We start from the raw sequence: 24,169 nt of genomic DNA, 5'->3' as shown, positions 1-24,169 counted from the left end.
ACTACGCACATACACCCACAACGCATCGAGCCCCACCATTGACAAACACTCACAGACCGGCCCATTCACTGATTTATTCATACACGCTTGCCTGCTCTTGAAAAGCTTTAATTAAAGCTGGCTACAAGCGTGTTATTCCTCTTCTGGGCAGGCAGAGCGGAGCTGTTCACCAGCTGAAGCCGTTCAGCAACACAAGCCTCGGCTCTATAGAGGAGAAACGAACTGAGATTAGCCCTCGCTCGGACCGGGCCTCGACAGACAGCGACCTAATCTAGATTTAAAACAGTGTGTTTCTTTCAGTGATGTCACTGCACCACTCTTTTGGCCCAGTCTGTCCATTATTCTTTCACTGTCTCCATCTCTGAGGTGAGCAGTGAGCGTGGGCCTGGCTATCAGCTGTCCCATCACTGACACTTGTCAGGCAGAGCCAAGCCTGGTGCTGCTGAGATAAGGCGAGCGCAGGCCCCTCCCTCACCCACCCAACCCCCTCCTCCCCTCACCTGGGTCTAGAAGGGGCAGACGCCACGTGTAGCAGCATTATTTATATTCTTTTTAAATTGTCTCTGCTTTTTTTCCCATCGAGATAACAGCGCGGGGAACATCTGTTTCGTGCTGGAAGGGCGTCAGTTCTCAGGCAGTCACTACAGAGAGATTGAGATAGAGAGAGGGACAGAGAGAGTGGTGGCTCTATCTCACCAGCTTGAGAGGTCAGCAGCCAGCAAGCCTTAGCCTACCCTGTTTATACTGTCCCCAACATACTAATTGTGGATTTACATGAATATTATATTTTGATTAGATGTTTCAGTGCCAGTCAAATGTTTGGACAAGCCTACTAATGAAGGGTTTTACCTATTTTTACATACATAATCAACATACATAATGGTGAAGATTTCAAAATGAAATAACACATTCATTTATCCAGCGACCCAAAATGCATTAAACAAATTAAAAATGATTTGATTCAGATGCTTCAAAGAAGCCCTTCTTTGCCTTGGTGAATCGTTACACACTCTTGGCATTCTTTCAAGCAGCTTCATGAGGAGCCACCTGGGATGCTTTTCCAGCAGGACTGAAGAGGTTCCACATATGCTGAGCACTTGTTGGCTGCAGATAAACTACTTGTTAGAGGGTTTTAAAGAAGGGGAATATATTCATACATAGGCATCAGCTTCACCATATGTGTTGCCTTATATAGCAGTGTTGATGTAACGGATTTAGCTTTGAGATAAGAAAAGTCTTTAACATATAAAAAATCAATCAGATGTTTCCAACCTGCTGTGTTTCACAGTGTGGATCTCAGGAAGCTTGCATGTGGATTTGTCACAGGCATGTATATGTGTGTTATAGAAGTTTACACAGCCATGAAATTGAAGAATTGAAGCCTGAGCCCACCACTTTGAGAATGGGAGTGTAAGCAGTGTGTGCATAACAACATCTGCTGGTGTCTCAGTTGGTACTACACAATGACTTTCTACATGAGGTTTCTGCAGGATCTGCCAAAGATCACGATTAGTCATGTAAAACACGTCATTCAGACATTCATATAAGCACAGAGGAGTGAAATAGAGAAGGGTTTCAACATGTAGATGAGGCGTTACCTAGAAGGTTAGTTATATCAGTGACATTCTACTGTTAGTTTCCTGCTATCCAGCAAAGTCAACGCTAAAGTAACTAACTTCTAAAGCATTTTCACTCTCAAATCCTGGTACATTATCAGCACACTGGTGATGTTGAGGCTTTGTCTAATCTGACACCCTTAAATGGTATTTTACCTGGATGTATGTGTTCCAATTTGCCATTAAAATCCTAATAATAGGATGTGATGTCCGTCCACACCACAAATGGCCAGTAGCTTCTTCATTTCTCAGGTCCTGCCCACATGTGTCTGGATATTTTTAAAAACAAACTTTTTTGTCCGCGTTTTGCCCTCCTGTCCACATGAACACAGTGTTTTGTGTGACTAAAAACTAAAGTGTCTCCAGGGTGGAGATTTCTGAGGCCTCTGTTGTCAGTGTTTTCTTGTGGACGGGCAAAACACAGCTTTTTAAAAATGCTGACACCATGCAGGTAACTTGCGCATGCCTCTTGCTGTTTACATTTATGGAGCTTGCCTCAAAACTCAGGCTAAAATATTAGAGTACTTGCTTTGGCATGATTCCCAGTCTACATTCTGTGAGGCTGAAGTTGATTTCCTATTCACCAGCTTCTTGTTGGAATTTTTCCTGTTCCACCTCAAATGGTGCAGCAGTTACATTCTGGAACTTGAAGTATTTAAGGTGGAACAGGAAAATTTGAACAAAAAGCTGGCAAATAGGAAGCTGACTTTGTACATTTTCCTATGTTTTATTGACTTTGTACACAAGTATAACTTTGGGCAGCGATTCTACTTAATCATCAGTCCATATTCATGAATCCCCCTTAGTTGTGACAGTCTTCATTTTCTGTTTAGACATTGTGTTAGCAACACACTAACACGGCGCCATCACTACAGTTTTTCACGCTTCTGTGTAATACTTGTTCTTCTTTGGGCATTTGACATCATATTGCAGGAGGTATTATTGCCCCATACTTGGCTGGTGTGCTCATTTGAGCAAGTACCTTTTGCATTCTCAAGTAGATGGAGAGATTTCCAAAAATGCTGCTGGTGTTGACAAAGATTTCTCTGAAAATGGAGAGAAAAAAAAACGTACATTTTCAAAAATATCCAGATACATGTGGACAAGGCTTCAGTAATCTACAAAACACACTCCTGCAACATTTTTCTTTCGCAAAGACCAACAACTGCACTGTAAAACAAAGGCGTCAAACACTTGTTCTGCTTTACTGGCCATGCTGCATCACTTCTGTGTGGAAAATGGGAAGATTTTGCTACTTATCTCAGGTAGTTTGTAACTAGAATCGTGTATAAAATGCACTTGTGGTGTTTTTTAACTCATTTTTAACAAAAAAATTTAAACTCACTATTCATATTAAAGTGTAGCTGAAATGTATATCTAAAATATATAAGTAATATTTTGCTCTCAGCTTTGCCAGCCATAATTGACACATTATCAGCTCGTACATTACTGTGCAAAGTGATATAGCATCAGCATGTATGTGTACCTTGCATTGTAATACCATTTATGTGCTGCCAGTTTGAATGCCGCATGATTCTCTCCTTAACTCCTTGGTCTGAATGATGTGATACACTTAACTGACTGTGATCTTTGGCAGATCCTGCTAAAATCGTATGTAGAACATTGTGTAGTACCAACTGAGCAGATGTCGTTACGCACACAGTGCTTAAACCGGAGGTTAAACTGCACCGTCGTGTGTAAGTGGTGTTAAATTTGAGACCCATATCTGCTCACTCTGCTGTAGCATTCACCGCTGTTAAAAGAGACACAGCATTCACACAAGTCATGCTGCTTTATTTGCCAGCTGTCGTTGGCCAGAGCTACGCTGTCCATAAGCAGAGTTTTCTTTTCTCTAACAGCTCATTTGCTACCCAGCTCACATCTTCTCATCTCTCACTCTCTTTGTTCAAGCACACACAGGGGCGGCTCTCAGCCCCGCCCTCTACAATAAGAATCCTTAGCAAAATGAACAGTGAATGCATGCTGAAGAACGCAGCTGAATACTGCTTTCACTGTAAAGACAATGTGCCAGTAATCCTGCTATTATGGCTAAAAATACTATTACAAGCTCTACACTGTATGTGGACAGTCTGATGTAACAACCAGGTCATAATGTTTCCTCAATGAGGACATCCCTGACTCATCTGGAATTTTAAACAGTTCCCCCTTGGCAAGCTTTCTTTTTTGTTTTGGCCATGGCAAACAGCAAGACTGTTAGCCAGATGCATGCAATAAAACGCACACATAAAAATATCACTCATTAGAAAACAAATTTAAGCTCAACCTGGGCATGATGTTGTACATAATAGATCACTCCAAACTCCACCTAAACTTGGCCCAAACCCGGCCCGGAACCTGATATTTTGTCAGGCTCAATTGAGTGGTGGAAGCAGATCTCTATTATAGCCTAGCCCACACAGGATGCAATATAGTACATACATCTGTTAGCAATAGGGCTACAACTAATGTTTATTTCCATAGAATTGAATCTTATAAAGTGAATCTAATGACTATTATTTGATTGGCTGATTAATCCATTATGGTCTTCTGCCATTTCTTCTCACTTCTATTGTGTAGTAGAAGCCATATTGCTCACTATACTGCATGCAATCTCTTGCAATCTATTGGAATTACTGTGTGCATCGTATGAACATTGCATACTATTAACTTTAAATAATAGGCCATTCTTTACTGTGTGAATTGCAAACTAATGACCGACTTTGTTGACTCATCATTGAAGACCTAACTAGATGTGTGAGAGGGCATTGTCAATTGGCTGGTGCTGTGTATAAATGCCCAAAGCATTATGGAGTGCTTTTATTTATGTAAACAACATTTTGATGCATCAACTTTCCTCCAAAATCGACATCATTGACGAATGTTTGGCTTGGTCGCAGCACCAGTTAGCGGTAGGGTACAGTGGGTCCAGATGGCATTGCTTTGGCAGAGAAAGACAGAGAGAGAAAGAGGGGAGGCAGTGTCAGATTTGGCCATGTGGGCGATGAATCTCAATCCCACACCCATGGCAGATTTACATTTAAAGTAGTTTTTTGCACACGCACCACTTCCTGATGAGCGTCCCGCCAGCCGATCGCCTGCTTATCTGCAAATCATCAAGCCCTTGCGTGCACATGACGCAGCTCACAGAGGCAGACTGCAGGGGGAAATAGAGACACTGCAAAGGGACAGAGGCGTAATTAGAGCAGATGTAAAGCTCAGAGGCCTCCTCCAACATCAGGGTGTGTATGTATATGTGTCTGTGTGGGTGAGTGACTGAATGAAGGCCTGCAATTGATGATTAGTTCTATAATCAATTAATCTACTGATCAAACATTTTTCGAAGGAACAATGCTGTTTTCTGCACAATAAGCAATTTCCTTTGTTATGGTGAAGGAAAGTAGTAGAAGGCCACTTTGGCCTAACAAGCAGTATAAAAATGCATCCATGCATCGTGATGGATCGATTTGAATGTGAAAATATAACTGCATCGATATTTTAAAATGCAAACCAAAAATAATTATAATTATGGCTGGCAAAGGTAATGCATTAATAACACATTAATTATGCAATAATAACATGCTATTATGATAAATTATTCAAACCACAAATTTTTTGTAATGTCATTAATGCATTTTCCTAGTTTAACCCCTTGAACCATCTGCAGTAGTACAGGCCGAAGCCCAACTTGAGCACTGTATGTTGCTATAATAGTATCTGCAAAATGGCTTTTAATGCGATACCTTTGGCAGACCATGCTGCACAGTGAAAATTATGGATAAATCAATGAGCAGCAAACTAACAAAAGCAACAATAAACCAGAAAGCTCCAGTTCCCCCTGAGAGCATCCACTGTAACAAGAATCCATAAGCTGCATAAATGAGAGTGCAAGGCTACAATCAACCACTGGAACCGCTGATTATATATGACACACTATGTCCAAATGTTTGTGGACATCTACTTATCCAATGTTGCTTCCAAACTCAAGAGTATTAAAAAGGAGTTTATCCCCCTCTGCTGCAGTAACTGTCTCTACTCTCTAACGTTGCTGTGAGGATTTGATTGCATTCAATAGCAGGAGCACTAGTGAGATCAGGTACTGATGTTGGATGATTAGTTCTGGATTACAAACGCCACATCCCAAAAGTATTGGTTGGTACTCCATCACTATTGAGAATGCATTTCCACTGCTGCACAGCTTAATGCTGGGGAACTTCATACCTGTCTAGCCTACTCTTGGCATTGGACATGGGTGATCTTAGGCTCATAGAAGCGTGTAATAAAACTTTTCTGGTCGTTTAAGGGGTTAACTGGGTGTGTGAGAGAGCACCCATGATCTGTGCACTGGCAGGAAGCGTCTAGTAACAGCTGCACAGGCAGAAGATCATACCATGCTGTTCGTGCTCGGACTGTGGCTGCGCTCAGAGAGAAAAGCACAGTGTGATATGTAGGTTTCTCTTTGAGGAATGAGTGAGCTGTTGGCATTGGTGTGTCAAAGCAGCTGATATAGTCAGTGCACCTCAGCGCATGTGTGTGTGTGTGTGTGTGTGTGTGTGTGTGTGTGATGGTAATTGATAATAGCATGCTCTCTCTTGAGTAGCCACCAGCTCACCTCCTTAATCTGCAAAAGCTTCCTCTGTTCTCCTTGCCTGCCTCTCTCTCTCTCTTCCTCCCTCTCTCTCTCTCGCTCTCTCTCTCTCTCTCTCTCTCTCTCTTACCCAGCCAGGCAGAGAAGCAGAGAAAAACAGCAAGTGTGGCATTAATCAAAGGGCCTGAGCTGTGTGGGAAAGAGCGATGCTACAGTCAGCCAAACGTGCCTCTCTCTCTCTCTCTCTCTCTCTCTCTCTCTCTCTCTCAAAAACTACACACAACACGTTTCCCTGAGTGTTGTTTTAATGCTCAAGATTGCATATCTTGGCCAAAAAATATGCACATTTTATGAGACAAGGTTGTTATTTTTTATTATTACTCTATAGTTTTAGTTTACATGAAAAGCAATGAAATCTTCCTGAGCTATTCTCAAGTTATAGGGGAGGAATGGAAGCCTAGGAATGGACCCATGGGCAGGTCCTGGGCATTTAAGGGGTTAATCATGGGGATTTCTTCCATCACAACTTGAATTATTCAATTACAAATATGAAATTACGTGACTTATGATAATAATGTATTGAGGTATATACAGGCCCTGGTAATGTTTTTGCTAACCAATTGTATGGTATAATCACGTTATGTAACAAACAATACAGTAATGCGCAAAAGTCAGAGACCATTCTTCACTTACTTCAAAGCAAGTACAAGCCATAAAATAACTTATTCATTTTTCAGCATCAGCAACCAAGAATAAAGTATGTATTTAAGAGAGGCTTACACAAAAGCCTCAACAGTTCAATATAATATTGATTTTTTCAGTACTTAGTGTTTTTTTACCTTTTGCCTTTATTATAGCTTTCATTCTTTTCAGGAGACTCACTTTCAGTTTTTTAAAGAAATCTGCAGGGATATTTTTCCACACCTCCAACGTTCGGTCTTAGAAGTTGGTTGCAGTTTTGCTTCTCACAATCCAAATATTCCCATACAGATTCTTTGTTGTTGAGGTCTGGACTCAAAGCTGGTCAGCCCATTCTTCTGAGGACACCAGAGGCTTCTTTGTTTGATTATCAGATGTTCCTTTTGATGGCTTCTTGACAGCTAAACATGCTATCAGACCCATAATGTTCTTTTCACAGTGGAAGTTTTGACAGAAACCTTTATACTTTTTTTTCAGATGTGAAGCAAGAGTGGAGCTCAGCTTTCTCCTTTGTCTTAAAGATGGAAGCTTTAAATACTGTTTAGAAGCAGTAACAGTTTTGGTGGTCTACCAGGTTTTGCACGATTGCAGAGTGCCATTTTCTCTGTATATTTTAATATAGATTTTTTTAAATTTAGTTTTGGAAATTCTTGTCCTCTGACCTTTGCCTTTCTTACGGAGGCCGAGAAAACCCGACAAACAACAAATGAAAAATATTATAAATGTATTTTCCTAAAATGTAATAAGTAGCTGTAAATGTAAAAAATGTAATATGGACAGAATGCAGATACTTAATTTCTCTATTCTGTATGACACTCAAAGAGGACAGAGCCATTCAGACTTTAAAATTCTATACAGCACCAACATTCACTGGTAAAAGTAAGTTAACTTTTGTTTGAGCAGATTAATACTGTCAATGTATCATAATGAGAATTAGCTGTAGAGTGTAACAGTAAAAGTTACACTAGTAATACCAGAGAACTACCACAGCACAGCTACGACATGTCAGATAGCAAACTAGCCAGCCGGGTTAACCATGAACTTGGGACGTTAGTGTACGTGGTCTTATTTGCTTCTGTCAGTGATTTTCCTTCATAGATATTCTATCCCCTTTGAGCCTTCCAGAGATATTTCTGTCGCATTGTGGCTCTTTTCCATTGTATTGTGACTGGCTTTGCAGCATTTCTGAAGTTGCCTGTGTTTTGTGTATTTGCAGTGCATTCGTAAAATGTAGCTCCGATGTTGTCATTTTGATAAAAAGTGTTTTCTGCATTTTGCAGCTCGTTTTTATTTGCAGTTTGTTGGGTCTTCTTAGCCATCGTACTTCCTTATGTACTTCCTTTATCTTATTTCTAATATTCAAAGAAATATCATCTGAAACATGAATAACAACATTTTTATTAAACGTTAATGAACGTTTTGACTGAAAATTAAGTAATTAAAAGTTGGTCTATAATTTTGCACAGTACTATTTATTTATTTATTTATTTATTTATTATGGAGGTCTCCTGCATACATAACCTTTCCTATGAGCCTAACCAGAATAAACCAGCCTTTGGTAAAGTCGTCACGTAACGTGGGGATTTAAAGCAGAGCCGCTGGTTGTCATGGCTGCTTTTCTACGGCTTCTTTCTCAATAATGCACTGGCATGGCCTCGTTTCTCTTCCCCCAGCTCATCTGAAATGAATGAACTGAAGAAGTGAATGCAGTTACCTTCGGTGAGTGAAGGATTTCTCGACTCCTGGACGAGCTCCAGTGCAGAATGAAGGCCAAAGCTGATAATCATCACCGTTGACGTGAAGCTGAACCGCAACGAGAAGTTTTCTTTTCTTTTCTATGTATCAAGCAGCTCTCAATTTCCATATTAATCTGTCACGTTTAGGCCTTGGAGACTCTAGCCCTCCTGTCATGGCTCCAGTGTATAAATATGTATCCTTGTGATAAGTTTAATTGAATAGCCTGTGCATGCAGAGACAGAAGATTAGAATGGAAGCCAGTGGTCTTTCCTTCAGGTAGACCACACAGAAACCCAGACAGCGTTCCTACTTTAGCTGAACACTATCAAATCTGTATGCTCTTGAGGAGAAAGCAGGCTGATGCTCTGTGCTGACAAACAAGGTGTGGAGGCCTTTGACATGAAAGAGTCACCTCAATTCCACAAGCTGCTCAGCGGATTAGATGACTCAGAGTGTCATCTTTTCTTTTGTTTAATGGAAAGTTCTGCTTTAAAAGAATAGTTTGGTGAAATCTACAAAAATAGACAGGAACTGGAGCACAATTCAAGCTTCACGATGACTGCTTTTACTGGCTTTAGCCATGATTTTTATTGCATTTTTATGGAGAACAGAAAGTCTGTTTGAGATTAATACTCACTGCATCATGAAGTGGATGATAATTTAGGCATGCCAGTGGCCAGCTAGGCCCTCAGTTCTGGCCATATATGTCAAGACTTGATCAAAAACATGAAACAAAAACCCACTTCTACAAAAATTGTCTAATGTGTGCTAGCACCCCACTTAAGTTTTTAGGATGTTAAGATGTTAACACTAAGCTAACGGTGGTACACATTAACATTTTTTGGCCATTCTTGAGTAAACACGTGCATTTGTTAAATATGTTCTATGTTTCATTTGAAGCTTATAACAGACATATATAACATATAACATGTATTTTACCTTGTATTTTACAGTTTTACAGTGACTTTTTCAGTAAAGACTCCTGGCATAGAGCTAACAACATCTGATTTCTAATTTCTAACACCTGAAACCTGGTTAAACTATGGCTCGTAATTGCAGTCAGTGAAGTATTTAGGACTTAGAAAAGCTAGAGTGACCTTTTTTTGACAAAACTGATCCCACCCATTGTAAATCCACACTTAATGGGTTGATTCCAGTGTTGCCTCCTAACTATGTTGGCCTCAGGCCTTTTGTCCAGCTACTAAAGTCCTAACCAATGGGAGAGCTCACTAGGATCTGTAACACAGGGGCTGAGGCAGGCTTCAAATGCGAAGTGACTTTATTAGGGGCATTCCGACACTCATTGTCGTAGCAGGCAGGGGCCAACATACAGGCAGGCAAGAAAAGATGCAGATCCATAATCAGAAATAACCAAGAGAGTTGCAAGAGAAATCAGTGGAAACCAGGGAAAACACAATAAACAGGCTCAGAACACAGAGACTCAAACACATGGTGGAAACAAAGGGGTATATAAAAGACTTAATGAGATCAACATAAGTTGCAGTGTGTGGGAGAGGAGGAGAATGGGCGGAGCCTGGAAGAGTCCATGGCAGTCTCTACGGAGGCGGCGAGACGTGACAGGATCTATCTAGACATGACAATTTTCTATTGACCATTTCAAGATTGTAAGCCTTTTGTTTCCAACCACAGCTTGACAATGAAATAAGAGTATTTCTACAATACTTACAGAGTTTAAATATGACATGCATTATTATATTAAATAAGACTAAACAGAAAATTACAGACATGTATTTTTTTTATTCACAGAAATCACAAGGCCCTGGGGGCCTGAGGGTCTTGCAGTTTCACAATGCTGTTTGTGTACTGTAAGCTTTGTGCAATATAAGCTAACAGAACTGGTTAGCTACATTATTTTCATAGCTCCAATGCAAAAACACAATACATTTCTTGGCTTACTACACTGCTGGAAAAACTTGGCCCAATTATTCCTTTAAGATGGCCAGCATGGTCGCGTAGTCGTGCAATACAGGGTGTGTCACAGCAGAGAGAGAGAGAGAGCAGAATTAATGTCTTAATGAATGAATGAATGAATGTGGAGCAGCAGGATTCAGAGAGTGATGAGGAAAGAGCAGCAGGAGGAGGAAAAGGAGGCCCAGGGAGCCAAGAGAAAGCAGAGGAGGAGGACGGGGGCCCTGGGAATGGATGACAGAGCAGGAGATGAAAACAGAAAGAGAGAGAGGGAGGGAAAGAGTGGGGGGGGGGTGGAGAGAGAACTTGCTGGTGGGTTGGAGTGAAGGAAAGAGAGAAGGGAAGTCCCTGGTGCTCGGCACAATGGCAGAGCGAGAAGGCGAGAGAGAATGGAGGATGGCAGAGTTTGAGTGGCATCTCTAATTAAAAGGTGCAGTTAAGGGCCACAGAGTGGGGCTGGTGGGACCCCCTTGTGCATCAGCCCCTGAGACCCTCCCCATCCCATGATTGATGAGCAATCACAAAAATAAACAAATGCTCGCCCCCTTGAGCTGCACTAAGAAATTGATGCATGCAGCGCCACGGATAAAAAGTGAGGGGAGGAAAATGATAAAATAAACATGAAGACCGTGCCAGGCGCACAATGGCCTTTTGTGTCAGAGCGAACAGAAAAAGCAGGACTGTTTGTGCAAGCGGGGCCGTATGGATCCGCATGCGTCTGTGTGGGTGACTTTAGGGGAAGAGAGTGTGAGTTTAAGGCACGGTTCAGTTGCTGCCAGTGTAACTGGAGGCCATCCTGGGCCTGGCTAACAGGCAGCTAAAAGCAGCTGCCCGCATGGCTGAGCCTTCCTCTGCCTCCGCCATGATGGGCTGCCAGCGCTCCCTCTCCTCGGGGAGCCAGCGGGCGTGCAAACCAAGCTGCTCCCCCTTGGGACTCAGCCAGAACCTGCCAGCTGTAGCAGCACCATGTGTGTGTGAGTGTGTGTGTGTACATTTATGTTCAAAAGTTTGGAATCACCCATCAAAGGGTTGGAATCACTATTAACAGTGATAAACAGACAATTACATTGCAGATTTATGTGCAACAGTCATTTGTGTAATTTCTAGTCATTAATTTATTTATTTTTCTGAAGCAATTAGATAGTTCACTTAAGATAATGTACTTCCTAAAGGAAGAAAAACAAAGGAAAATGAGTGAAACAGTAGGAGTTTCCAAAACTAAATTGTTAAAAGATACAGAGAAAATGGGACTTCAAACAACCATGCAAGACCTGGTAGACCACCAAAATTGTCCCATCAAATTGTCCCATCACCAAAACTGTCCCATCAGATTGTCTTATCACCAAAACTGTCTGATCAGATTGTCTTATCAAAAAAACTGTCTCAACAGTACTTAAAACTTTAATGTTTGTGAGATTGGAGAAAATCAAGCTCCACTCTTCTCTCAGATCTGAAAAAAGCGGAAAATGAAGCAGAAACGAAGCAACCAACATCTAAGACTGAACTTTAGAGGTGTGGAAAGGCATCCCTGCAGATTTCTTTTAAAAAGGTAGTAATTAAGGCAAAGGGTGAACACACTAAATACTAAAAAATGTACATTATGTTTAATTTCTAAATATATCGCTGCTGTTGGAGCAAAACCTTGTATCTCCATTTTTGTTGTTTTTCAGATTTTGACATAATTGAAAACGCCTGTTGCCCTTTGCGTTGTGTGTACATTTCGTGATAAATAGACCAAAAGAAATGACCTAGAATTAGTTGGTAAAATGTCTGGTTCCATTGACTTACATCAAAAGAGAAGTATGTTTTTTCCTTCTCCCATAAAGTTACCATTTTGGAGATATGAGGTTTTGTTCAGACAGCTTCTGTATTTTTCCTTAAAAACTTGTACTTAATGTTGTTTTGACTGGAGATTGAAAAAAGTGGTCTCTGACTTTTTCACAGTATAGTGTACAAAGATTCTGGCAAATGCATACATGACTTGAATCACTGTTCAGAAGTTTGGAATCATACATTTTCAATAACATGAAACTAATTTTGTTGCAGATACATGGTAAAATGTCTGTAATGTGATGTCAGTATGTGGCAACTACTGTATATAGCTTTCAAATTGTTTATAAGAAGCCATTAAAATTAAGCTATTTTAGCAATAACCGTAAATGCATAACTGTCCTCGCTCTCTCTAAATAGGCTGAGTGGCAAGTGAGTGTGTGTGTATGTACCTTATGTTTTCCTCCTCCATTTGCATCTTTCTAACTGGTGTGTATGTGTGTGCATGTCTCCAGATGTAATTTGTATGTATGCCTCTTTCAGCCTTGGTAATTATCAGCTAATGCTGTACAAATGTGCCACAATTACAGTTTCTCCTAATGCGAATGCAGACAGCATTACTTCACACACTTGGCCAGCACTGACTATTATCAGCCACCAGGCACCGGACTGGTAAAGTTGTAATGAATTATGAATGAAATGTTGAGGGAGGCCTCTTTACCCTGGGGGCCGTCCTCCACCACTCCTCTGAGAGGGTGAAGCAGCAGACAGGCAGCAAGCTCCTCTGCTCGCCTCCTCTGGTCTATATGTAATTTACACGCGAGCACAAATGCCACTCGCGGTGCTTTTCTCTCAGCAGATGGGGCCCAGTGTTGCAAATTTATGCTGAAGGTTGCTTTGTTCATTGTCAAACTCTGCATACCAATGCAAAAAATGCCATAAAGGGACCATGTCATCTTAGCCACTGGTGCATTACTGACTCTATTAGCCTCGTGTCGGCCTCTTTGTACTTCTCCAAAATGAGTCCCTGCGCACTGGCTTCGACTAAAAACTCTCTTTCTTTCTTTGTTGTTGTTGTTGTTCTTCTTCTTTCTTTTTCATCTCCTTCTTCTTCTTCTCTAACTACATAGTATTACAGGAACTAAACATGCATTGTCTAGAAGAGGATTTCTTCTGTGTCATACACTAAATACCCAAGAGTTGGGTGTCTTTGGTGATGTCTTTGAGCATCCTACAACCCCATTTCCAAAAAACGCTGGGACGCTGTGCCAGCCAGTGGCCCGGGCATTTTAAGGAGTTAATAAAATACATAAATTCATAATAAAAACCTTCTCGGCCTGGGAACTCTCATAGCTGCAGTGTAGCATTGTTGAAGTGGCCAGTTCAGGCAGCCTCATAACTGTGTCACAGTTGTTATGGTGGCAAACTCTTTAGCCAGCGGGGGGAACATCAAGACATGCACACAAACAATACAGAACAGTCCACAAACAATACTAATGTAAAGCGGCCATATTATACATGATAACATACTACACAGATTGGCTTGGCTTGATTAATAGGACATTTTCATGCCTGTCATGACGGGACTCTAACAAAATAGGCCCCAAAAACCTCAAGCTCTAAAATTCTCCGGAAAAAAGGCCCAAACGTTTAAGCATGGGGGTGTGCATAGCATTAACCCCCCCCCCCTCCCAACTTCTGCCCACTGTACTCTGATTGAATGGACCCAGATGCCCAGTTTAAATAATTGACAGTGGTTTGCTTAAAAAAACTGGTGCTTTTCTTTTTTAAAAGACCCCAGAAGAGACTGAGAGGTGTATCAACGATTCCAGTATGCTGTTTTTTGGTATTTCTATACTATTTTCAAACCATTACATCTTTATTTATTCTGGCTGCTACTTGACTGCTTAAATGGCCAGGGCCAAAGGTTTATTACACACTTCTTTATCCTGAAAATAGATCAGCCAGTTTGAATTAAAGTCAGCTGCTGTTCTATTCCACCCAAACAAGATTATTAATTATTTTATGATGCTGTGTTCTTGATCAGATGTTCTTATGATTTTCTGAACAAAATTTAAATGAAGCAAAACATGACTAATCATGCTGTTGCAAAACGTACTAACAACCTTAGAGCTGAGGAGTGCTGGAGTGAGTTGATTTGTGCTGATTGTTTGCAAACTTTGGTGTTCAAACAGTGCGATTGCATTTGATGGCATAATTAATGGACGTCCATTCTACACGATGCACATCGTCACAGTTTTCCATTGCGATGACTTAACTAGTTATTTTAATTACGCTTTGGCAGATGTGAAAATACCAATAAATGATTCTGATTCTCCCCCTCTCCCTCCTTGTCCCCCTGTTGCTGTAATGTAGGCCACAGAATGGGTCGATGATACTGTACAACAGGAAAAAGGTGAAGTACAGAAAGGACGGCTACTGCTGGAAGAAAAGGAAAGATGGCAAGACCACGAGGGAGGATCACATGAAGCTGAAAGTGCAGGGCGTTGAGGTAAGAAACGCTTCCATTGGAGCACTTCCAGACATGCTGGCCACACACTGGGTCATTGTCGCCACTGAGCATTTCTCAGACATGTAGCTCCCCTTTTACAAAAACCAGCCTGGGTCTCAATGGTTTGGATAAGTGCTCTGGTGTTATAAGACTTTTTTACATCACACACACACACATACACACACACACACACATACACACACACACACACACACACACACAGCAGCCCCTGCCATGCCACGGTGAAAATAAAAAATACACCTCAGCAGCACAATTTTAGTTTTCCCTTGGTAGCAAACAAAATGGAAGCAATTGTTTGTACCTTATTAAGCTCTGGATGTTACCTTTGGTCCAGAGAGGCAGCATTAATCTTCCCCCATGCTGTGAGCCTCCGCCACCACAGGTAGACTGGAGGCCCCTCCACTGCTCCAGCCTGCCCTGGCCCGGCCCTGCCGCGTGTGTGTGCCACCAGTGATTTATCTCCGCACCCTTTGCTCTCACACGTACACACGTTTGGCGTTACAGAGACGCACACACAAACAACAGGCTGGTTTTCAGGGCCGAGGGCCTTGCTCCTTCTTTTCAGAGGTGACCGTGCGGGTCCTTTCGTGTTGTTTGTGAAGAGTGCGGGCAGATGGACGGGAGGGAGGGAAGTGGGGGCGGGCAGCAGGGGGGTGTTCCTTGGGGAGCGGAGCTTCTTGATGTGATCACACTGCAGCACAGACGGAAGGAGACACACTCCACACATGCGCACACAGGAAAGTGTGCAAACACATGCTGGGCCACACTGCCACTCAGAGCGGCTCTCACTGAAGATCAGAGATCATTTTAGGTCTGTTAGGGCCTTTGGACATAAGTTTTTCCTGTGTTTAAATGGGTAACACTTTACTGTAGGGCAGTCCTCAAAAGGCTACATGACCCCTACATAAGGCTGTCATGACGACACACAGAAACCTGCAGTCGTGTGCAAAAGTTTGGGTGGCACTGGTCAAATTACATGTTGATTTTCTATATGAAAGTATGAAGTTTGTTCCCTGTAGTGGATGTGTTAGTTTATTTTCACTTAGAATATGGTTTCAAACATTTTCCATACGACTGCACATAAACATTTATAAAGGCTTATTCCAACAGGCTTCATCTGTCATAATCTGATGTCAGATCTGATGTCAAGTGACGTAACTCTGACACTGGGTTGTCATGACGCTATTTTAGGTGACATGACAGCACATTATAACAACTGACTTTGTAGTTTAGCGTTTATGACAGTGATATCATGTCGATTATGTAACAGGCTTGTTCACCAGTTTCATCCATAACAGAATGCATCCAGTTTGCACCTGAAACTGCCTCAAAAGGCTTAGTACATCAGTCCCAGTATATAAAGTCACAGCAGCTTCAAAAAACAACTGCAACAGAATGTGGTGCAATTATGTTCCCTAACTACATGTAATGGAGGCACACCCTTGAGGGTACAGCATCTGCACCCTGAAAAGTGCTGTGTAGTTTTTTCTGAGAGTAAACCAACCAATTTTGAAAGACAAAAATAAGACATTTGGAATGTCATGTTGTTCAGCAATTCCCTGCCAATTGCTGTTTTTAGTTAATGCTTTTATGGTCTTTGTATTTTTTAATTCATACAGTTCTTTAGGCTCAGAGACAAACACTGTGAGCCTTTCAGCAGTGATTTTACTCTAAGATCATGTGAGGATGAGTTGTTGTCTACTTGGTCAGTCAGTTGTCATCTGAAAAGATGCTGAAATTAAATGCAATGACTACAAAAAGTGTCTTTGTGGTTGAATATTTCTTTCCTTAATAGTTTTATGTGGAAGAAAAATACTACCTACAACTACAATCTATTCCCCCCCTTCAGTGTGCAGTGAGCTCAGTGGTGTCATCTATGGCCTCTCACACACAGGTCTCCTAATAGCAGTGGAGCAAGAACCAAATTCAGCTGAAGAGGTGGTGAATGAGAAAAGCTCATCTCTCTCTGTCTCTCTCTTTTTCTCTCACTCTTGCTCTCTCTCTTTCTCTCGTCTGTGTCACCAGTGTTCTCTAGACAGTCGCCTGGCAAGCTCACCCCGGTACATTGCTCCATATGTTCAGCTGTGTGAGTGGGAGCAGTTTAGCATACACAAATTGCATTTAGGGTTAAAGTGACTCAGGAGATGACTTCAGGGTTTATGTGACTCAGCAAATGGCTTTAGGGGTTAAAATGACTCAGCAGACAGCTTCGGGATTAAAGTGACTCAGTGGACAGTTTCAGGGTTGAAGTGACTCAGGAGATGACTTTAAGGTTAAGGTGACTCAGCAGAAAGCTTCAAGTTAGAGTGACTCAGCAGATAGCTTCAGCTGAAGGTGACTCAGCAGACAGCTTTGAGGTTAAAGTGGGTCAGTAGATGACTTTAGCATTGAAGTGACTCAGCAGACAGCTTCAGCTGAAAGTGACTCAGCAAGACAGCTTCAAGTTAAAGTGATTGAGCAGACAGTTTCGGTTAAAGTGACTCAGCAGAAAGCTTTAGGGTTGAAGTGACTTAGCAGACAACTTTAGCATTAAAGTAACTTAGCAGAAGGCTTTAGTTTTAAGTGTCTTAGAAGAAGACTTCGGTAAAAGTGACTCAGCAGGAGCTTTAGGGTTAAAGTGACTAAGCAGACAACTTCAGGTTAAAGGGACTCAACAGAAGGCATCGAGTTAAAGTGTCTTAATAGAAGACTTCAGCTTTAGGTTAAAGTGACTCAACAGATGACCTCAAGGCTAAAGTAACTCACATGGCAGCTTCAGGGTTAAAGTGACTCAAAAGACGAAATCAGCTGAAAGTGACTCAGCAGACAGCTTTGAGGTTAAAGTGGGTCAGTAGATGACTTTAGCATTGAAGTGACACAGCAGACAGCTTCAGGTTTAGGTGACTCAACAAATGACTTCAGGGTAAAAGTGAATCTTTGGGGTAAAGTGACTTAGCAGACAGGGGCTGTCCCAGTAGGTGAGGTGGAGGTACAGTGAAGGGTCTGCTTGACAAATGCTCTCAGCCAGCGGCGAGCTCTTGGAGCTTTGGTCCATCCCAGCATGACCTGCATGAAGAGACCACTGTCAGATGACAGAAGCAGTGTGCACAGTGCATAACGAGCAGATGAGATCAGTTGGCTGTATTGATGAATGAACTCTCCTGCAGTGAGAGTTTCCGACAGCCCACTGCGAGTGTTGGTGCGATCATGGCAATGGCCACTCAGGGTGCCCTCGCTGCTCTCCGTGTGAGCGGTGGGCGATCAATCAGCACCTCGCTCTCTGGGATAATAACCCTGCCCTATCAGTCTTCCTCAGGCCTGTTTACTGAGGAACACAAATAAATGCTTTGACCTTAACCTTCAGCGTTCACTCTCACTGAGTACTTTTTCTCTAGCTGTGCTGGACTTGCTCAAGACGAGGTCACCCTCTCTGTGCCCTTTTAAGTATGGATGGAAGGATCGATCGACTACAGATTGGAATCGGCTGATTTCCATTGTAAATATATGATCACAGATGCTTCTTCCATCTATGTGATGAACGAGAGGCATGTAAATACACGGTTGCCAGCTTATTAGGTAGATGTACCAGGTGTACTTGGTAGATGTGCAGTTGGTGACTACTGTTCATATGTTGCTGCACATTTTGTCAGCCACTCTCTACCATCATAAGACCATCTCTGACTAGATGTTATTTGCGTAGCTGGCGACATGACAACAAACATAGGCTTTATATATATATATATATATATTTATATATATATATATATATATATATATATATATATATTATCATCCTGAAATGTAGACCTAAAATAACTTAAAGCCTATGTTTGTTGTCATGTCGCTTAAAAGAAATGTTAGACTACACCTGGTTAATTCAAGTTTGCTGCAACATTTGCTGTCTTAAGCATTTCAACCATTGGCCTTATAGCCAGGAGCTTGTGTTTATTTACCGGTGTTGCCACAGCCATCCATGGCTGGTGATCCCAGAGATCCTAACTGGCCTTGCTCTTTGAGTAGGTAGCATGGTCCTCCCTTTCCTTCCATCATTCAGTGCAATGCCAGCCAGTGCGGTTATCTATTAGCTAACATAACAAAATTGGCATTTTGCATTTTCCAAGCGCATTGGGCTGTCCTGTTATATGTCACACACCCAGACTGGTGGCATCATAGGATAGGAGATTTAGCAGCAGGTGAAATTGTTAGTGACTAAATTCGGAAGAAAATTTCATTCCGCTTTTTGTGTATCAGATGGAAATGATCAGTCCAACTCCACTTTTCAAGGTTAAGTCCTTTTTCTCATCCCAGGAGACATGGACACATTGGAGTAATGAATGCTTTAGGACAGCAGCTTTTGGTGTCTGAAAGAAGGGGTGTGGAACAAGCGGGCCACCAGAGCTGTAGCATGTGTGTTGTGAGGCAGTGGTGCGTAGTCAGAGTGGATGTCAGTGTCAGCTGTTGTGCAGCCCTGTCCTGGCCTGCCCGTGCGGGGCAGAATGGGAAGGCTGCTGCTGCTGGCTCAGCAGTCCGTGTAAACGGTGGTTCTTGCATCTACCCGGTGTCTCTCTGCCCCAGTTCTCTTTCTCACTCCCTCTCTCTCCCTCCCTCCCAACCATCGCCTCTCCTGCTCCCTTCCCTGTTCGCGGCCTGGCCGAACCTTGAGCCCAACAGTAATGCTCCCTGTTGCCTAAAATTGGAACGCGGGACGTGTTACAGCATTAGCGCTTAACAGGCCGTGAAATAGCAGCCTGCCTTGCTGACGGCTCCCCATCACTCCAGGTGAGCCGGGCAGACGGCTAAATAAATGAACACTCTCCTCCCCTTGCTCCATCCTCCTTCCTTCCCACAATGCAACTGGGAAGCCAGAGAAAAGCATGTCCGTCACTACACGTCTCCCCTCTGCCGTTGCTCTGTGAGCTCTCCCCTCCTCTGACCCCACCTACAGGGGCCGTGTCAGAAAATCAGCCGCCCATGAGACACTGCCCAGCGCAGCCTCATCTGTATGCCTAATGATTCCTGGATAAGCGGCCTCTCGCAAGGATAGCTGATTTGTCTTTCCATTACCTGGCTTTTTAGGGGCCATCAATCCGAGATGTGGATTCGGGGAATAAGCGTCCGGGAAAAGTGCTGAAAGATGGAAAAGTTAGAGGTGTCATACTTCCTAGGCAGCTGAAATCAGCCCTGGATATTGGCTGACTTTTGAGGATCAGCAGATCAGGATTCTTCCGATAGAATGCTCTTTCAGGATTGATGGAATAAAAGGTGAAAACTAAAGCCGTGAGTAACCTTGACTCTGTCTTTGAGACGTGCTGTTCATTGTTCATCTGAACTTGATATTTGCCTGAATTCGTACCACATGCAAAGCTGGCATCTCAATCTGTAGGCCTAACTGACTCTATGCTCAAAGAAGGAGAAGAAGGTTTAACCCTCAGTCCTCTCTTGATTAGATGCTAATGCAAGTTGCACTAGCCTTTCCCAGACCCCGTCCCTCCCCCCCAAGCCTCCCTACCTCAGTGCTCTAATAAACTCCCAAACACACATCGATTTCTCTTAAGTGAAGGTGGCAGGGCTGGTGAGTTATTTCATTACCCTGTGGTAATTATACAGATTGCAATAAGCTTTCTTATTTAGATGCAGTTGCACTCTCTCTTTGCCTCGACCAATATGGGCCTCTGAGCATTTTTGCCGCTCTATGCCTCTGTTGCCTCCCTCCCCCCAAAAACAATCACCCTGGCCTCTTCAGTCCCGACATGTCAGCTCATGTTGAATCCATCTAATGCGCCATATCAACCGTGCAACTGCGCGACCAGCCGAGCTAATGGAGCGTACCTGCAGCTCAATCGTCTCTCTTCATTGATAATAATGAAGACAAATGTCAAAACGCTTGTTGCTAATGCTGTAATCGAGTGGACACCATTTCGGCAGGCGATTAGAGCAGGGTGGAGGGAGTGAGATTGCCATGCGTCTATGGTATCATAGCTAAAGGTGGACGGATTGAAAGCAACACCTAGCCTACTCATCCATGCTAAGCCCCTGCTTTGAAGAAGGCCTCTTTTCATTTCCAATTATCAGCACATCTTGCCTCTGGGGGGACGTTTTTGTCTGTAATTGTTTAGAAAATGGTTATTATTTTGCGATATGCCACATGCTGCCGAGAGCAGAGTGTGTCCACGCGGAGAGCACGGCTGCAGATGCGGTCGCCGATAGCAACAGCTTGTGCAGCCAGATGCGAGATGCGGAGGGGAGAAAGTGACTTAACAGGCTCTCGCTCGCCAGCCCGTTGCTTCCAACTCTAGTGTGAAATTACCATCTAGTAAAGTAGAGGAGCACCAAAGCAAACTTTTCTCCTCACGGTACCCTCCATCCAAACTTCGCACCTCTGCCTTGGCCGTCTGTGATGCAGAGACAGCAAATCGATTAGATTATACTCCTGCTCCTCAGCATCCTCTCTCTCTGGATGACTCTTACCTTTTTCCTTTATTTGACTTCTTTCCTGTGCTGTTGCCCAAATTTCCCGTTCCAGTTCCCCCTAGTGGAGAAAGGAAAGCGAATTGCTGTAGAACTCCTAACCCTGTCAGTTTTTGGCTGCGTCACACTTGGCAGGGAAGGGCTGTTGTCCTATTGTGACCCAGTCTCTTCAGCTGTTGTCGATAAAAAGGAGCACAGAGGAAGGAGCTGTCAAATCACGTTTATGTCTGTAGGGTTCGTTGGCAAGGTCTGTCCTTGTGATGTCTGGTACAAAAGTAAGAACATCAAAAACTGAACTGCTGTACAATACACAAGAGTTTTCTTACTCAATACAAACGTCTGCGATTCTGCTGCAACTTGAAATGAAAATGTCCTGGCAGACCTCTTCTTCCAATCTCTCTACAACTATAAGAAGCCCGGCACAGGCCCTGTCTTTGCAGCTCATTTATTATAAGGTTTTGATCGGTTTTCATATCTTGAGCAGGAGCGAGTCGTCCTAGAGCGTTAACCCTGGCTAATTAAAAGACTTGTGCTAGTATAAGAGCCCCAGCTGGTGCAGTGTGAATCTCAAACTTACCCATGCTTCCTCTTTAAGCCCAGTGTAATTAGTTTTCTGCTCTCACGTCTCATAATCTCGCCATCATTCAGTAGCAGCTAAGCCTTTCAGGCGGCACATGCTATCAGCCGCTCAATCCGGCTGCGGGATTTAGGAGGAGGGCTCATTTTCGGGAATGGGACGATATAAGAGGCTGTCAAAAGCTGTGCATTATCGGCATTATCTGCACTTCCTCATAATTTAATTTCCCACTTGTTGTGGTGGGTGTTCATGCTGGGCCTCTCCATGGGGTTTCCCTTAGCAGCGGGTGGAACGGAGGACGGCCTGGGGAGGACGTGCTGTTGAGAGCATTGTGTCTCGCTTAGAGCCCTGGGTGTGCCGTCTGGGTGGTGTTTCCACCACCTGGGTTAGAGCTGATTACAATACAGCCTCCCTGCTCCTGCCGTCATTGCTCAGCCGTGATGCTTTTGACGTATGCTGGAATTTTAAAATCATGGCAAGACAAGACTTAATGATTTCTTTTTGTTGACTTTTGTGGCAACTGAAGAACTAAAAAAACGTTCCACTAAACAATTCGGACTCACATACCACCCAGGGGAGGTATGAAACAAACTGAACACATCATACATTGTTGCTGAAACAAACTGGACACATCATACACGTTGCTGAAACAAACTGGACACATCCTACACATGTTGCTGAAACAAACTGGACACATCATACACATGTTGCTGAAACAAACTGGACACATCATACACATGTTGCTAAGAGGTGCATTTTATGAATTTTATGTTGAGATCAAGACCCTGCAACTGTTCCGTTTACTAACGCCACTTTACTTGATTAAATGGAAATGTGTGACCTTTGAAGTTCATACAGCAATTTAATTTTTGAGTGTAGCATAGTGCAGATATCTGGATTTGAGCAATATTCCAAACCAATATTTGATGACATATTAATTGTACCTTGAAAGAGCAGGTGACACTGGGCTACTGCGTCTGCATTTTATTGTTTGTCCGGCATTCCCCCATATAGAAAAAACATTATATTTGTCTATGATGCTAATTTAAGTAAGTTAGTCCCAATTTCTACATTTGATAATTGTTTGTATATCAGTGTTGGTAGTGGTCCTCTTTACCATATTGTTGCATTCTAAGGTGCAAGACCTTTTTATTCACAGTCTCAGCTTTTATTGATTCTTGACAGTAAGTGCGTTTACGTCATAATCGGATTTCTGTAGTTATCTGGTAATTAAAATGGTCATGTAAACAGCACACTCCACCGGAAATTAAGGATTTAGATATTCTTTATCTTCTGGATGATGTATGTTCATGTTTTCAGATAAAGTGGTGCGAAGTTTAAAAAAAGCTGCAGCATGAAGTTTGATATCTACGTTAAGTTTATGTCACATCTTCTTCGGTGAGTTCGGTGAGTTCTTCTGGTTGCAAAGCCAAAATCTGATTAGTGTCTGACTCATGTAGACCTGGAGTTTCCCCATTATTTGATTATTATAAGTGCATGTTAAAGCATTGATGGGATTACTGACAAAATCTGATTTTCTGGAGTTATCAGATTATTAAATGCGTGTAAACGCACTCACTGATTGACCAGTTTTTGACCAGCATTCATGACCAGATCACACCCAGTGGAAAATATCAAACGTGTCTGATATACCCCGATTGGCCTGGAACTTGATCAAGTGGCAAGGAATTAAATGTGTGCCTCTTACACTTGCACACGTTTTCTTTGCCAACAGACCACTCCATCTGCCCGAAAATCTGCAGACTAGCCAGCACAGACTCCACCCCATAGAGAATTATGCCCATAATCAGGGTAGAATGTATCCCTGGCCACAGCATATCCCTTCTACGCCTTTGTGCAGGGAGAGGAACTGGCTCTTTCAGAAGGGATGAGATGTAGGTTCGAGTCCATGTAAACGAATTTGGAAGTTGAACGTAAAGCGCTAATGTGGCGAGGGGTAGATGACTTGTAAAATTGGGTGGCTGTATGAATGCCACTGATTCCCAGCAGATGTGCGCAGGCCTTTTAAAATGCAATCGGAGCGCCTCGTCTTCCCCCCCACCGTCATCATCCACCTGTTCAGCGGAGCCGCACAAAAGCAATTTGAGCAGAGGCTGCGTTTAATAGTCCAGCCTCAGGACACAGAACGAGAGAGAGAGAGAGAGAGAAAGAGGAAGAAGAGACAGACAGGCGCTCCCATCACCTGCAGGCAGGTGGAGAGAGGCAGGGGCAAAGGCTGATGGGAACACTGCTCACTCTCTGCTTCATATCTCCTC

At 42.8% G+C, this 24,169-nt stretch overlaps 1 protein-coding gene across 1 annotated transcript in view; it reads left to right on the top strand.

The window, feature by feature from the left end:
• The window catches only part of camta1a (calmodulin binding transcription activator 1a), a 586,491-nt gene that overhangs the window by 302,576 nt on the left and 259,746 nt on the right, over window positions 1-24,169 (top strand). Inside the window, exon 5 of the mRNA XM_036591027.1 lies at window positions 14,713-14,848. Coding sequence (XP_036446920.1) covers window positions 14,713-14,848 — 136 coding nt within the window. The remainder of the gene's footprint in view (window positions 1-14,712; window positions 14,849-24,169) is intronic.

The sequence above is a fragment of the Colossoma macropomum genome, unplaced genomic scaffold, assembly GCF_904425465.1.
Source record: "Colossoma macropomum unplaced genomic scaffold, Colossoma_macropomum, whole genome shotgun sequence".
NCBI lineage: Eukaryota > Metazoa > Chordata > Actinopteri > Characiformes > Serrasalmidae > Colossoma > Colossoma macropomum.
The sequence above is the reverse complement of the archived record's forward strand: the minus strand, read 5'-3'. Positions and strand labels throughout refer to the sequence as shown.